The following is a 16255-nucleotide window of genomic DNA, read 5'->3' on the forward strand; positions in this document are numbered from 1 at the left end:
TATCTTAATAAATTTTCTAGTTTATTTCCCCAAATGGCAAACCTGACATATTTTGTGATGGATAATTATATCAGCATATTTGTAATCTCTATAGGCACTGTGAATATGGCATTGCTGATACAGCAAGTCACTGTAGATTTAAAGCTCCAAGGGACCTTGTTGATCACCTGGTCCAACCTCTTCATTTTGCATATCTGGTATGTAAGAGCAGTAGGCTGTGGGCCTCAGTTTCCTAATCGACACAGTAAGTGAGTTGGACTGGATCAAGGATGTGAAACTCTGGCCACATATGCCCAGAAGAACTCCAATGTGGGGGAGGAATCAGATTTAAATGTAATTGGGAAATGTTTCACAAAAAATAAGTAAAAATATAACTCAACATAGATAATGTTATTTGGATGGTTTCAAGGTCAGTATGGGACCTGTAGGAATCCACTTAACATTTGAGTGTTATACCACTGAACTGGATAATGTCTGAAGTCTCTTCTAATTCTAAATAAAAACAGTCTTTTGTTGTCCTTAAATCTCAGAGTTGGAAAGGACTCTAAGATACCATCTAAACCAAGAGCTGGTCAAAAGAATCTTCTACAAAAATCCAGTACACCCCCAGAGTGGCCTGGTTCCCTTTAGACAACTCTAATTATGAGGAAGCCTTTCCTAGTATCAAGATTTGGATCTGCCTTTGAAATATCAACTTACTATTCAGAGTTGTGCCTTCTAGGACCAAGAGGACAAGCCTAATCACTCTCACAAATACTTTAAAAATACTTGAAGACAATTACTATCAGTTCAGAGTCCTATGCTGTGCAGGATAAATATCCCTCATGATCTCAAGGCACTTCAGCCACACTGGGTCATCTCCCCAGCTTATTGACGTCCTTCCTGAAATCTGGGAACCCAGAATTAATGCTTATTAATTCATCCAGAATTAATCCAAATGTGGTCTGACCAAGGAAGAACACAAGACTCTCACTTCCCTAGTATTAGCTAGATACTATGCCTCTCTTAAAATAGCCTCATACTGGGTTAGCTTGTTTGTTACACTCAATACTATCTAATGTCTATTCTAGATTTAAATCCAAGTAAAACTATAAATTGCCTGATGGCCTTCCCCTTTGATGGGTACTTATAAACTTAGTAAAACGCTTACTGAGTTTGTAGTTCACTAAAACTGTCAGATGTTTTTTCAGATGAATTATTTATCTAGTCATGTTTCCCTCATGTTGTACTTGTGAGTTGGTTTTTTGAAACAAAGTATAAGATATTATATTCAACTCTATTTTAAAATTTCATCTTATGAGAAATATCATCGTGTCTGGAAGATATGGGTTCAAATTCTGTCATATTTACTAGCTGGATGTAAATGGAAAAGAGTCTTAACCTCTTAGCCTCAGAAAATTTTAAAAAATGATCAGTTATAGGTAGGTTGTAGTCTCAGTATAGAAATTATAGGTCTTTGACATAGATTTCATTATATCGAACTGGGTCCAATATTCTAGCCTTCCAAGTTTATCTTAGATTTTTGTGCATTAATTGGTTAACTTTTCCTCCTAGCTTTATGGTACTTGAAAATTTAACAATGATGATATTTATTCCTCTATTAAAGTCATTGATAAAAGTGTTAAATTCTGCCCCCTAACTTCCTACAAATACCAACTAAAATTTCATCTTCTACAGGAAGCCTTTCCTGATCCCACTTAATTTTAGCACTATTCCTTAATTGATTATCTCCAATTTATTCTGCATTATCTTCTTTGGACATAGTTGTTTGCATGCTGTCTCCCTCATTAGGCTGTGAATGCCTTCAGAGGAGAGACAGTGTTTTGCATTTTTTCATATTCCTAGGACTTTAACACAGTTCCTGGTACAAAGTAGGTGCTTAATAAATAACAAGGACAAGAACATATCCCTAGAGTATTGTAATAGAGACATTCATCCCACTTGACATTAACTTTTGTTTTATTGTTTCTTGAAGTTTCATGGAGTTTCCACTCGACCAAGCTTCCACTTTGACCGATTCCAATTTTTAAGGAGTTATTTTCTTCAGTGAGGTTTTGTATCTCTTTTACCAAGCTGTTAATTCTTTTTTCATAATTGTCATTATTGCTCTCATTTCTTTTTCCAATTTCCCCTCCATAATTCTGATTTGATCTTTAAAATCATATTTTGCTATTTTTAAAAACCTCTTCCTATAACTTTTCTAGGGATTTTTGTTGGACTTGTGTTCAATCTGCATTTTTCTTTGAGGCTTTGCTTGTAGAAGTTTTCAAGTCATTGTCTTCTGAGTTTGCGTCTTGAGCTTCCCTGTCACTATAGAAGATTTTTATGGTCAGGTTCTTTTTTTGTTGTTTGCTCATTTGTTCAGCCTATTTCTTGACTTTATGTTAGAGTTGGGCTCTGGTCACCTGTGAGATGTATAAATGGTCTGAGTTTCTATGGGGGAGCCTATAGGTTTTCAGTGACTCCAAGGTGTTGTGATCTATGGAAAGATCTGGTCACTGCTCTCCTTCTCTGCACTTTGGTCCTTACCCAGGTAGGAATCCTACTCCCTTGTGAGTGTGACCATTCCTCTTTGCCCCAAAACTACTACCCATAACTGGGTAATAGGCTACATAGCTGCCAAATGATGCCAGGTCCTGTGCCCAGGACTAGCACAGGAGTCTCCTGGAATCTCTTCCTGACCAGCTATTCAGTCACTTTGCCATCCCTGTGCATTGGGCATGCCTAGTATTCCTGCTGCTGATGCTACACCTTCCATCTTCAAAGCCCCCGGTTAGTGCCACGTCTATGCCTATCCCAATGTCTGCAGACCTCTCTGTCTATCTAAGCTGACCTGGAAAAGAACAGTGAATTGTTCTAACTTTTTGTTGTTTTTTCTGCTCAGTATTTGATTTGATGTTTTCTTTGCTCATCTCATAGAAAAGTTTCTTGAGGCAATGTGGCAGTTGTGACCCTTCACTCTACTATCTTAACTCTACCCCCAACTTGACATTAACTTGTAACAATTAATTATTCAAATAGTTCTAAATACAGAAAATAAATTAATTTCTAGCCTAAATCCACAAGAACAATGCAAGAGGCTTTATCAAATATTTTTGCTCTAATACAGATAATCTATAACATATCTATAAAAATTCCAGATCTGCTGATCTAGATTACAATTGGGGGGGGGGGGGTTCCAGAAAGAGTAGAAGGGAAAAGACTCCTGCCAATCCTAAGTAAGTATCTCTGCTCTTTTTGGTTTTGTTTTGGTATATCTTGTTCAAGTAGTCACTGATTTATGTTTGGCCCATTCTAATTTTTAAGGAAGCTGTGACTTTGGCAAGGTTTTGTATCTCCTGTATTAAGCTATTTATTATCCTTCCTATTCTTTCCTCTAAAGCTTTCATTTCATTTTAAATTCTTTTCCCTGGAGCTTTCATTTAATTTGTTATATTATTTTTAAACTCTTGCATCATTTCTTCCAGGGATTTCACTAAAACTTGTGGCAGAGCAATTTTTTTTTTGCTTGAGACATTGCTTATAGATGCTGTGAATTTTTTTTACTGAATTTTCATCTCAAATATCCCTGGATGACCTCCTTATGGTCAGTGCCTTCTGTTTACTAATTGTTCTAACCTTATTTCCTTAATGAGCGCTTTGTGTCAGGATGACTATGAATTCCACTTGGTCCCAATCTATGTTATCTGGGTTTGGAATGGAGTGTTCTTCAGGGACCTCAGTTAGTGCAAGCCAGCAAAATGAAGACATTCAGTTCTTTAAGTGGTCTTATCTAGGGCATGGTTTGATTGCTGCCCTCCTGGTATGAGCTGTGCCAGTCAATGGTCAGAGTAAGACAGATGAAGGCTCCATGTATCCCTAATCTAAATTATAATCACAACACAAGTAAGCACAGAATTTTTAAGATCCATGCTTTACATGCTGGAAGGCTTCTGTGTCCATTGTTCCTAGGCTGGGATTTTCTGACTGAAGCCTTACCCTACTGTTTTTAAAATTTCTAGTTCTCTCTCTCTCTCTCTCTCTCTCTCTCTCTCTCTCTCTCTCTCTCTCTCTCTCTCTCTCTCTCTCTCTCTCTCTCTCTCTCTTGCAGTTTCTCTCTTTCTCCTTATGCAGTTCCTCTCTGTTGACTTTACTCAGTCTGGTGTTCTTTTTTCACCCTTGCTGCTATTCTCCTCTCAATCACTCTACTTGAAAGTTATTCTTTGTAGTTTCTGAAAATACATAGCTGTAATGCCAAGCAAAGGCAACTTCCCAAGGTTCAAAATGCCAGCATAGGTGCTCTCCATTTTGTTCAGTGACAAATTAAGAACAGACAGAATCAAGATACAGCATAATTCAAAATACAGCATTTACCAAGTGTAATTCAATAATCTCCAAGTACTACCCCACCCCTGGACATTCATTTAATCAATCCCAAAGTCCCTCTTCTCAAATGGAGATTAGTTTCCAATCATAAGTAAAGTACATTCATTTGTTTAATCACAGAGCACAAAAAAGTCAAAATTTCCCCACCCTTGGATTACAATTGAATCTACCCCAGAGTTACAACAAGCTTAAGCACAGCATTTAATACCCAAAGAGAGGTCTTTTCTTCATCTTGACCCAAGGCAAGGTCTCAGCAATCTTTGTTTCTGGGGAGACAAAACTTAGCAAGGCCACAAGATACATTGCCAGTGTCTTCATTAATTCATTCTCTGTCTGCAGAACAGTCCTAGGACCCTCAAAACATTAGCAAAACCCCCTTCCAGGATTTCTGTAAACATACAACAAGAAAATCCTTCAGGGCTTCTGAACCAACAGCAAAGTTCCAGAACCTCTGCAACAACAGCACTGTCCTTCACCAGTGGACAGAATTCACTCTCTGTCTGCAGAACAGTCTCAGGAGCTCTGAACCAACAGCAAGGTTCCAAGACCTCTGCAACAACAGGACTGTCCTTCACCAGTGGACAAATCTGGCAAAACAACATCAAAACAGACAGACAAAGTACCAGCATAACAGCCATATCTCCTCAGTCCTTGGCAGCTCTGGGTGGCAGCTCTCAAAAGTCCTAGCCCCTAATTCAAACTGGCCCTCAGCAATCCTCTCTGTCTCTCTCTGCCTCCAAGATGCTGCTTCCAAAAAGTTCTTCTGCCTCTCTCTTTTCTTGTGTCTCTCTAAATTTACGTCACCAGCTCCTTCCAGTTCAGCCCTCTATTTTCATGTCAACAAGTCCATCCCATAAGTGGGATTCACAAGCTCTGGGTTTTAACACAATCAAACCAAAAACCAAGCCAATACAGGGGGATCTTTAATTTCCATTACTATTACAATAGCGTTACAGCTAGTTTGAAGTTGTAGGTGATGGACACTTTAGCCCATCTGTGTCCTGTAAGAAGCATGGCCAGCTAAACAATCCATCTCAAAAAGAGGAATCTTCTATGACTCATCTTGAAAAGGCCTGGAGTCCATAATGTGTATTCTGTGCATTGTTCATTGGATACATCCCACATTCCACTTTTGCAGCAAAAACACCTTTCTACTAAGATGATCACTCAACTGGTCTTACATTTTCCATGCAAGAGAACCACCAAAATTAAATTTATCTGGATCTTTCCCTACTGTATACTTCTAAAATTCCATGTGTCCACATATTATCTATTCCCCAAGGCCCCCATGACCCTGTTAGAGATTTACCAAGTATTTGAGACACTCTCCATTTTCTGGTGAATTACAGATTCTTTAGTACTTCATATCTCTCTTAAAGTATTGATAGCATATTGCCAGATGCTCTCAATATCCTCATCTCTGTGGTACTGCTTCCAGTAGGAGTCTTCTGTGTGACTCTAGGGGCTTTGATAGGCATTAACACTTTAAGTATACAACATGTGTTTTGTAAATACCAGTCACCATGCTTGTAATGGATGCAAGAATACAACTCCCAGTTGAAACCTTCCATGTGTTGTCTCTCCCATTAAAATGTCAGTTCCTTCAGATAAGAGACTATCTGTATCCTCAGGACCTAGCACAGTGCTTTGCATAAGTGTTTAATAAATGCTTCATTTATTTTGATAGCAGTACTGGCAAACAAAATCTCAACAGAACTATTCAGACACAAAAAGGAAGCACACCAGAAAATACACTGTTCAATACCAGTCTAAACAAAAGAGAAAAAATTATAAGTTTTCTATAATGCATCCTTACAAAAGTATAGTATTCAAGTAGGAGAGCTACAGATAGAAAATCTCTCCAGGGAGTCTTCAACTGTGAAGGATATCTAAATATATTTCAGATAAAACCCACACAGTAAAACTACCCTTCTATCATGCCCTCAACTTGGTTTTGTGGGTCCAGAGAGAGATGGCTACTACTTTGGGTTCCAAGACTAAACTTGTGGTTAGCTACTCCAAGTATGATAGCTTCTGATAACTTTTTTTTTTGCTTTTTGGAAAGGAAGGCAGGGCAATTGGGGTTAGGTACCTTGCCCAAGGTCACATGGCTAGTTTTGTGTTGAGTGTCTGAGGCCAGATTTGAACTCAGGTCCTCCTGACTCCAGGGCTGGTGCTCTATTCACTGTGCCACCTAGCTGCTCCTCTGATAACTTTTACCAAGGGGATTTACTAAGATGGTATATTAAGAAAATTTGATTAAAAATAAAAACATTCCCCCATAAGTCTGGAGTATACTTTCCCACAAATGTACACAGCATCCTCGGAAGAGTGAGTTCAGACTTAGTGTAAAATGGTAGGCAGGAACACACATAAGATTCCCGTATGGCAAAAAGTAATTTTAGCTCCGGTTATTTGATGACCTTGAAATCCTTGGTTTCTAGAATCTTCATGCAGCTACATTTCAGTGTAGTGTTCCCGCCAGGTAGATGTTGTTCACAGGGCATAGTATCTGTGCTGGATAGGTCTGTCCGCTGGGCTTGCTCCTCATGGATAGCTGTAGCTTTCAATACCTCCAGTTTCAGGATCAGCAGCAACCCTCAGGGCCTTGACTCCCTCTGATGCTTGCCATCTCCCAGGAAGAACTTGAGAAAACAGAGGTTCAATCTTTCCTTTTAACAACTCTGTGCTTCAGGCTGGGTCCCCTTAATGAAAGATGTCATCCTAACTTATGACCACAATTTCATACATCTTCAGCTATAACCAAGAAATCAGTAGTCATTTACCCAATTTTACCAAATGGCTCTAGGCTTTCTCTAGCTAGGCTATGTAAATAGGTGACTTATGAAAAGATGGTGAGCTAATCTATGAAATCTCATTATCTCTGCTGGCCTTTTCTTATACTAGTGGGTTACTGAAAATCTCAAATTCATTAAAAGATGTAGACTCACACCCTTACATCTCATTGTTTCTGTCCTTGTCCCTTATGGACTTTATCTGAGGTCTGAAAGAGGTATACTCTTATGGAAGCAATTTCCACAACACTGTTTCTTGAGGAATAAGAGCACATGCCCAATCAATAGGTAACTCTACCAAAAAAAAAAAAATGAGCCTAAAGACTAACAAAGAGATGGTGCCCACCCCAGGACCTTTTCTCTGTCTACATTGATTTGGGTGCATGGGAAGGTTGTGAGATTTAAAAGTAGAGGACCTGATCCTGCTAACAAATTAACTGCAAAGTCAGTAAAGAGAGCCATCTATACAGACTAAACCAATTCTTGAGCATGTTTAAGAAATCATTCTTGGGGGTGGTTAGGTGGTACAGTGAATAGAGCAACCAGCCCTGGAGTCAGCAGGACCTGAGTTCAAATTTGATCTCGGACACTTAACACTTACTAGCCATGTAACCTTAGGCAAGTCACTTAACCCCAACTGCCCTGCCCTCCAAAAAAAAAGCAAAAAACAAAAGAAATCATTCTTTACCCTCTCCCCTTTCACTTGTGCATCTCAGAGAGTTACAACTAGAGGGTAAGGCTTCTCTCTCCTCACTCCTTCCCCAAGATCAAAATGAATGAATGAAAAGGCATTGCAAAAGCAAAATTCAGTGCCTGACCTCAAAGAACTTACATCCTAACAAGAGGAGACAATACATAAAAGAAAGTGGTATCCTGGAAGACATATTTTGGTTTTGGAAAGTACAGGACTAATGAATAGAGAGCCACAGGAGAGTAGAATGTTGCACATTTTCCCAGATAAATAACAGAATTTAATAATAGATCTAGAATTAGGAGTAGCACAAAGGGTACACCTGAAAAGTGAAGACATACATCAAATAAAAGAAGAAACAAAACTTTACAACATAAAAAAGCATAAATAAGGAAACCACATTTTGCTGAAAGGAACTATAAACCAAACCAATATTAATAATAAACTCATATGCTCCAAATGCTTTAGGATCTAAATTCATAAAGGAAAATTGAACTGAACTACAAGAAGATATAAATACTAAAACTTCAATATTAGGTAACTTTTATTTCCCTCTCAGTTTTGGACAAATCTAACAGAGCCATAGATAAAAGGGAAATCATAGAAATGAATAAGTTGCTAGAGAAACAAAAGTTAAAAGTCTTATGGCATCTTCTAAATTAAGCTGATAAAGAATATACATATTTCTGAGGACCAGGTATAACTTTTACAAAAACTGATGATGTGTTTATCATTTAAAGACCCTAACACAATAAAAAAAAATAAAAGTAATCAGTTTAGAGTACAAACAGAAGACATAGACCCAAATGGAGACTTAAGAGCAAAATTCTAAATAAGGAGTTGCCAAAGAACTAATCACTGAAAGAATTTGTAATTTTCTGGAAGAAAATTATAATGATGAAGCAACATGCCAAAATGTCTGGGATGCAGCTAAAGCAATCCTTGAAGGAAAAAGTATATCACCAAAACATACAATAGCAAAATGGAAAGAGATTGATTAACTGAACTATATATTTTTTAAATTTAGAAAGCCAGCAAACACAAAATAAGCAAAGGAAATATTCAAAATTAGAGGGGAAAAAATTTAAAAACTGGAAACTAAAAATACTATAGAAATGACAAACAAAACCGAAAAATGGATCTTTGAAAAGACTAACAAAATTGATAAATCTTTGGTCAGCCTCATTAAAAAGAAGGCAGAAAATCAAATCAACAAAATAGCAAAGGACCATTTGAAAACACAACAAAGCCAGAAGTGTGAGAATCTACTATTCAGTTGTGCTTTTAAAAAAACTGAGAATACAAAAGAAATATAAGAATATTTTCAAAAATATGAAATATCCAAACTAACTGAAAACCAGATAGAAATCTTAATATTTCAATTTCAGAAAAGGAAATATAACTATCTGTAAAGGAACTACCAAAGAGGGAAGGGTTCAGGAGAGAACCTTACTGGTCCTGATGGATTCACAAGAATTCTATCAAAATTTTAAAGAAAAATTAGAATGATTACTATCAAAATTATTCTCAAAAATAGAGGTGGGGAAAGGATTCTAACAGACTCCTTTTGTGATGCAAAAATAGTCCTGATACCTAAACTAGGGAAGCATAAAGCACAGAAGGAAAACTAGAGATTGATACTATTAGTGAATATTGATTCAAAAAATTTTAATGAATTCTTGTCAGATTACAATAATTCATCCATAAAATTATTCATTATGACCAAGTAGGCAAGGGTGTTTCAACATTAGGAAAAAACATAATTAATCATGCTAGAAACAAAAACATTATTATCTCAATAGATGCACAAAAAACTTTGAAAACATATATATGCTAAAACCCTAAAAAGTAAAGGCATAGAGAGATCTTTTTAATATTATAAAAAGCATCATATAGAACCAAAATCAAGTATCATATGTAACAAGGATGCATTAACTTTCCTAATAATACAGGAGTAATGATGTCCTGTCTCTCTAACATTATTTGACATGGTTCTAGAAATGCTAGTAATAGCAATAAGACAAGAGAAAGAAATTAAAATCATAAAGATAGGTAAAATGGAGATAAAACTATCCCTTTGTGCTGGTGACATGATGATTTATTTGGAAAATCCTAGAGAACCAGCAAAAATACTAACAAAGGCAATTAATAGCTTCAAAAAAAAAGCTGTAGGCTACAAAATAAGCCTATAAAAATAAACAGCATTTAACAAAATCCAAGAGGCAATACTACAAAGGGAAAATTCATTGAAAATAACTAGAAAATGCATAAAATATTTGAGAGTCAGTCTACCAAAGCATACAAAATACTTGCATAGATTCAATTATCAAGAATTTCTTAAAGAAATAAAGAACACCTTAAATAAGCCAAGGAATATTCAGTGCTCATGGCTAGACCATGCCAATATTATAAAATGATTAAGATTAAAAGTTGATTTACAGTTTTAATGTTATGCCAATCAAGCAGTTTGAGGGATATTTTGTAGAACTTGATAATTAATAACAAAATTCATTTGAAGAAACAAAAGATCTAGAATATGAAGGGAAATGATGAAAAATATATAGAGATGAAGGGAAAATAATTTCAAACCTCAAACTATATCATAAAGTAGCAGTCATAGAAATAATTTTATTTTGATTAAAAAGTGAATTAATGGAACAGACTAAACAAGGAAGAATAAAAAATAATGGACTATTCTATGAATCGCCAGGATCCATTGGAAAAATTTCAGGTGCCCTCTATTTGTTTCAGGGACTCATTGGAGAAATTTTTGCACAGATGTCAATTTCTTGCAAAGATCCACAGGAGAAAATTATGGACTGCTTATTAGATAGAAAGGCCCATTAGGAGAATTTTCATACAGGATAGTTTGATTCTCATTTAAGGATGAAGGGCAAACTTCAATTACTTCTTGGTCCCCAGTTCCTGTTGGAAGAGACCTGAGTGTTCTGGGAGCTCATCTGGGACCAGATGTTACCCCTGTGAAGGCAAGGTTATTTTTCCTTTTTCCTTCTCTTTTGCTTTCTAATTTTCTCTAGGTTGAAATAGAGTCTGTTGCCTGGAGTTGGGAGTTGCTTGAGCAAATGCTCAGAAGACAGTAGACGCTGGAGCCAAGATATGAGATCCAGTTTTTCCTAAAAGTCCATAGTAGTACCGTAGAACCAAAGCTAGAGGAATTTACAAATATAAGTAATCAGTAAAGGGGCCTGTATCAGATCAGCAATTGGATGTATCCAGTACAGAAGTGTCTGACAATAGCAGGGCCATCTCCAGTTGTCTTGATATATATTTTGCCACTGGACCCAAATGACTCCCAAGGGGAGAGTGAGGCTGGTAACTTCCACAGTCCTGTGCAATTCACTTAAATCCAATTCACTTGAAGCCAAGACATGACCTTCCTGATGTCATTGGTCCTCTTTGAGAACAAATGACAAACAGCAATCTGTGAGTAGTAATGGCTGTTCTACTGGGGACCCAACTGATCAGGTCCAGTTGGACAATGCAGCTCCCTCCCTCCCTCCCTTCCTTCCTTCCTTTCTTTCTTCCTTCCTTCCTTCTTTCCTTCCTATCTTCCTATCTTCCTCCTCTTCTTCTCTCTTCTCCCTTTCTTCTTCCTCCTCTTCCTCTGTCCACATAGAGAAATCATACCCTTACCTGTGGGTACTCTGCTCTATGAATATAGATTTTAATTGCTGAAACCTCATTGGTTATCTTGAGGTTTACAGACTGGATTTCTTTTTTTTCTCTATTCCCTACTTATTTATTACATCATTTTTGATGAAAGAAAAAACTGGGACAATTTACTCTTTTGCCACATGTAGTTTCATTCATGATTTCCTGAAATACAGCATTAGAGGTCTGGACTTTGAAAAAATCCACTGGGATTCAAATGGAGCTTCTTCATCAAGCCTTAAACCCAAACCACTCTGGCTCTCAATGATTGGCCAACAATAGTCCCACCCCAAGCCTCACTTGGTCACTGGGGTTTGATGGCTTAGAGTGAGTGTAAATAGCAATTGTTTCTGTTTTGGCCAGAAACCCTGAGGGTCTTCCCCTCTCACATTGATTTTTTTTCTTTTACTAGGTAAAAGAGGCCATTTTATTTTTACCTCATTTCTTACCTAGCCTTAATCACTGAATGGGCATTGCTTCAGACATACTGAGACCTGGAAAAGACCTTAGCTTAAAAAAGTCAAGGTCTTCCACTGCATCCAGGCTATCACCCTGATCTATATCTTCCACTGGACCCAGATGGCTCTGGAGGAGAGAGTGAGGCTGATGACCTTGAGCAGCCCTGCCTCGCTTAAATCAAATTCACTTGTAAGTCACAACATCACCTTTCTGATGTCATTGGTCCTCGAGTGAAAGACAAACAATAGTCTGATAGCATCTGAAAACACAATTAAGCAACATTTTGTGACAACTATGAAACCAAGGTCAACAAAAACCAGTTGAATCTAGCACCAAAGGCATGAGTCACCCTCCTAGCTCCATGTTTCTTATATGTGTGCCTCTCTACTTTTGACTTCTATATAAATTCTACTCTTCCAATTACTTTGTATATCTCTGGTATAGTGTAAGCCAAGTTATGGAGAAGGTGCTTTATTACTATGTTGCTCAAGGAAATGCTCTTGGTTTTAGCCAATTATATCCTCTGGCACTATTGGAAGCAAACTCATTAATGAGGGTGCATGAGTTACAGCTCTAAGAGTGCGGAAACAGAGAGTACCTTGAAACTGGGGTAGTTGTTCCTTAGAGAACCCAGCCTGTCAGAGTGAGTTGAACTGGTAGATATGCCAGATGGTAAGCTACATATCTATAAAACAAGAAGCATCTTAGCCAATTCTATCATGTACACAGGGCAGGTAGACAGCTCAATGGATAGAGCTCTGTACCTAGTATCAAGAAGACCTGAGTTCAAATATGGCCTCAGATACCTATTAGCTGTGTGACCCCAGGCAAGTCACTTAATCTGTTTGCCTTAATCCACTGGAAAAGGAAATAGCAAACCACTCTAGTATCTTTGCTAAGAAAACCCCATGGACAGTATGATCCATGGGGTCATGAAGAGTTGGACATGACTGAACAACAACAAAAATGACATACACTAACCAAAGAGGAGGAAAAACCCTCGGTCTAAGCTTAAACATAGTTACCAATCATGGAATCACACCTGGCTGTATAGATGTGATGATCGATTATAGTCATTTTACATATCACTCTAAAAGGTACACAACGAAGTTGTACATCCCCTAGCATACATTCCTATAATCTATCTCTGGGGCTTCTGCAAAACCTTTCCAATAGGAATAGCTAAATTTTGTTTAGCATGTTAAGATTTACAAGGTTATTTATTTACCTTATTTGATTTAGGACTCAAAATACCACTATGAGAAAGTTATTATATATGTTGTTTATTCTCACTTTACAGATGAAGAATTTACGATTTTAAAGAGGCTAAATTACTCATCCCTGATCACAAAGATTTAAGTATCAGAGGAGAAAAGAGAACTGGGATCTATTCAAGAGCTCTAACTAGCATTTTGCCTTCAGGGAAAGTTTTAAAAAATGCAGGACCAGGTGATGGCCACTCTATCCTATGTGGAGTTTAAAGTGAAGCTCACCTGGGCTGTAGTAGCCAGGGCGGGAGAAACACATTATATCTCATAGCTTTCTATTTTTCCTAATTGTTTTGTTAACCAGGTTCTAAGCTCAGTTTTTCCTGCTTTGCTGAAGGTATGTAAGTGCTGTGAGCACCCTCCAAATTCTAGCATCTAAAGCAAAGCACTGATCACACTGACATAATTATATGCCCATTTAATCCGGGTCTAGCATTCTATCCTTATGCCAGGCTACATCTGCATTCTTCTTTCTTCAGACATCTCATTTCCCACCCAGCTGCACTCATTTTAGATTTCTTTTATTTCTCCACCATACCCCTGTTGACCTGAAAGTTTGGTTAAAGGAGGCAAACAGGCTAGGTGATATGTAAAGTCATATTGTTTATTCCCTTAAAGCTAGCAGATACATGCTGCACAGAGCCAAAACATAATTTCTAACTGTCTGATACAATAATGACAAAGTTTTTACTCGTTTTAGGACAATCCCAGGATGTCTGTGTCCCTCAGATTTATGTTTTCCATATATGTTTAGAAAAGAAGTTTCTTAGTTGAATAAGTTGTGAATACAAATTCATAAGACAATTGACAAAATAGTGTCATTTGGAAAATATGGTGCTGATACCTGACTATCTGCTTATAGCATATGTCCCTAGGAAAGATAAGAGAAGTTCCACTATTCAGCCTTATCTGGTCTTTGAAGTTGCTGACACAGGAAAGGACATTTTTAGAGCAAAGCAAAGCAGTATGATTGATTAATTTAGGCTTTGGTTCTTATTGGGGGTTCAAATATTGTCACCTCCATGCCAAGTCCCGACCCTTCTATCTCCTTTTTTGGTTTTCTTTTGTGTGTCATCTTTTTCACCAGATTGTAAGGGCAGAGCCTATATTTTTCACATTTGTATCCCAGAACTTAGCATAGTGCCTGGAACATAGTAGGTGCTTAATAAATATTTAATGACTAAGTGACTGATTCTTCTGTGCCCAGAGAAGAATGAGAATAGCATGCACATGCTATCTTCTCCAGTTGTATGATAAAAACTTCTCCTATATAAACCTGTGGAAGGATGCCTTAATAAGTTAGCGTGAACCTGGTTTTCTGATGCAGATGCCATAGATTCATACTGAAGTGAATATTTTGCACAATGCTTTATTTTTAATTCAAGTATAGTTTGAAATTAGTTTTGTAGATTTTATTCTAAATTTTCTTTACATATCACTCTAAAATATATGAGTATATATATAATAATTATATATATTATTTTATATATATATAATTATAAGAGTAATCAATCTAGAGCTATATCAGGATCTTTTGCTTGCCTAAATAAAAATATAAGACTAAAGAAACAGTAAAACACAAACCTTTGGTGAGCAAACCATTCTCCAGTATATGTATCATTATTTATATAGTAATAAACTCCATGGCCATGCCTTTGGTCATCTGCCCAGTTTCCTAAAATTAAAAATTCAAAAACCATACCAGTATAAGCAATCAAATTTTGGCTGTCTTTGAAAGTTTATAATTTACTATGGTATTTGTACACACACACACACACACACACACACACACACACACACACGAAGTACCCTCAGAAAGTGAAATGATGGTACTTTTAAAATGTTTTATTGATGCTTTTTATTTTTACACCATGGTCTAGTCTTAATAAAACCCCATCCAAAAAACCCTCTTTTGTAACTGTAACTGGGAGGAAAAAAAGAAAAACAAACAAACAAAACTTTGAAGGAAGGACCTGACCAATGCACAATGACCTTGACTCCTAAGCCTAAGCCTCTCACCTTTAGAAAAAGAATACACAGGGAGAAGATGACAGAAATTGGAGCAGAAGAGTGTTACAAGGAAGAACAAGGAGATGTGAACACAGACACACAGAGAACAGCTTCCAAAAGATAAGCAAGCCATAAGGACCTGTTAAAAGACATGGACTAAACTTGCACTGTAGCATGATGGCACCAGGTACTACAGCTAGCACAGTTGGTGGACTAGTGAGAGGTAAGAATAACAAGATGGGGGTGTAATCAATAGTCTGTTTATCACAGGACCATTTCATACACAGGACCATTCATACATGCAAGGGGCTCACAGAGTTTATATGCCCCCCCCAACAGAAGGTCTACATGACCCAAAAGAATGTAGACACCCCAAAAGAATGCAGACAATGTACAAGGACCCTGCCTTAATCTTGTTTACTATTTACCCTTGCTTAAGGTTAGTTATTTATTAGGGTAATATCCTAGGACCATATCCAGAGGCATAAACAAAAAAAAGATTACACGCCCTCTTGCTTATCTGCCCTGTAACCTTGCAGGTAACTGTTTAGGACAGGGGAATATTCCTTTAGCAGGGCCAAGGGACCCCAAAAGTTCTCTACATCCAAACAAGTTTATGCATCCTCCTGCTTATCTGCCCTGTAACCTTTCAGGTAATAATATAGGGGAGGGGAACATTTCATTAGCAGACCCAGGGGACTTCTGAAAGTTCTCTACAACCAGGAATTCTCAGTTCCTGGGCAATGAGAGCCAACCAAGAAATAGGGCAGTGACTTTTATCATATAGTGAAATTTCTTCTCCAATTAACTGGGTGTGCAGGCTTGCTTGTGCCTTGTATGCGTTTTAATAGATTTTTACTTGATATTTTGTTTCTACATCACCTAGATCTACTCCTGTAGCCTATCTTCTCCCTCCTTGCAGAAAGCAATCCTTTATGAAAGGAAGATAAGGAAGGAAGGAAGGAAGGAAGGAAGGAAGGAAGGAAGGAAGGAAG

At 37.3% G+C, this 16255-nt stretch overlaps 1 protein-coding gene across 1 annotated transcript in view; it reads right to left on the reverse strand.

The window, feature by feature from the left end:
* The window catches only part of RSPH1 (radial spoke head component 1), a 48590-nt gene that overhangs the window by 16122 nt on the left and 16213 nt on the right, over positions 1-16255 (reverse strand). The window contains exon 4 of the mRNA XM_069074797.1: positions 14835-14925. Coding sequence (XP_068930898.1) covers positions 14835-14925 — 91 coding nt within the window. The remainder of the gene's footprint in view (positions 1-14834; positions 14926-16255) is intronic.

The sequence above is a fragment of the Petaurus breviceps genome, unplaced genomic scaffold (assembly GCF_028583685.1).
Source record: "Petaurus breviceps papuanus isolate PSGF00001 unplaced genomic scaffold, PetGlider_PUasm1.0 90897, whole genome shotgun sequence".
Classification (NCBI taxonomy): Eukaryota; Metazoa; Chordata; class Mammalia; order Diprotodontia; family Petauridae; genus Petaurus; species Petaurus breviceps.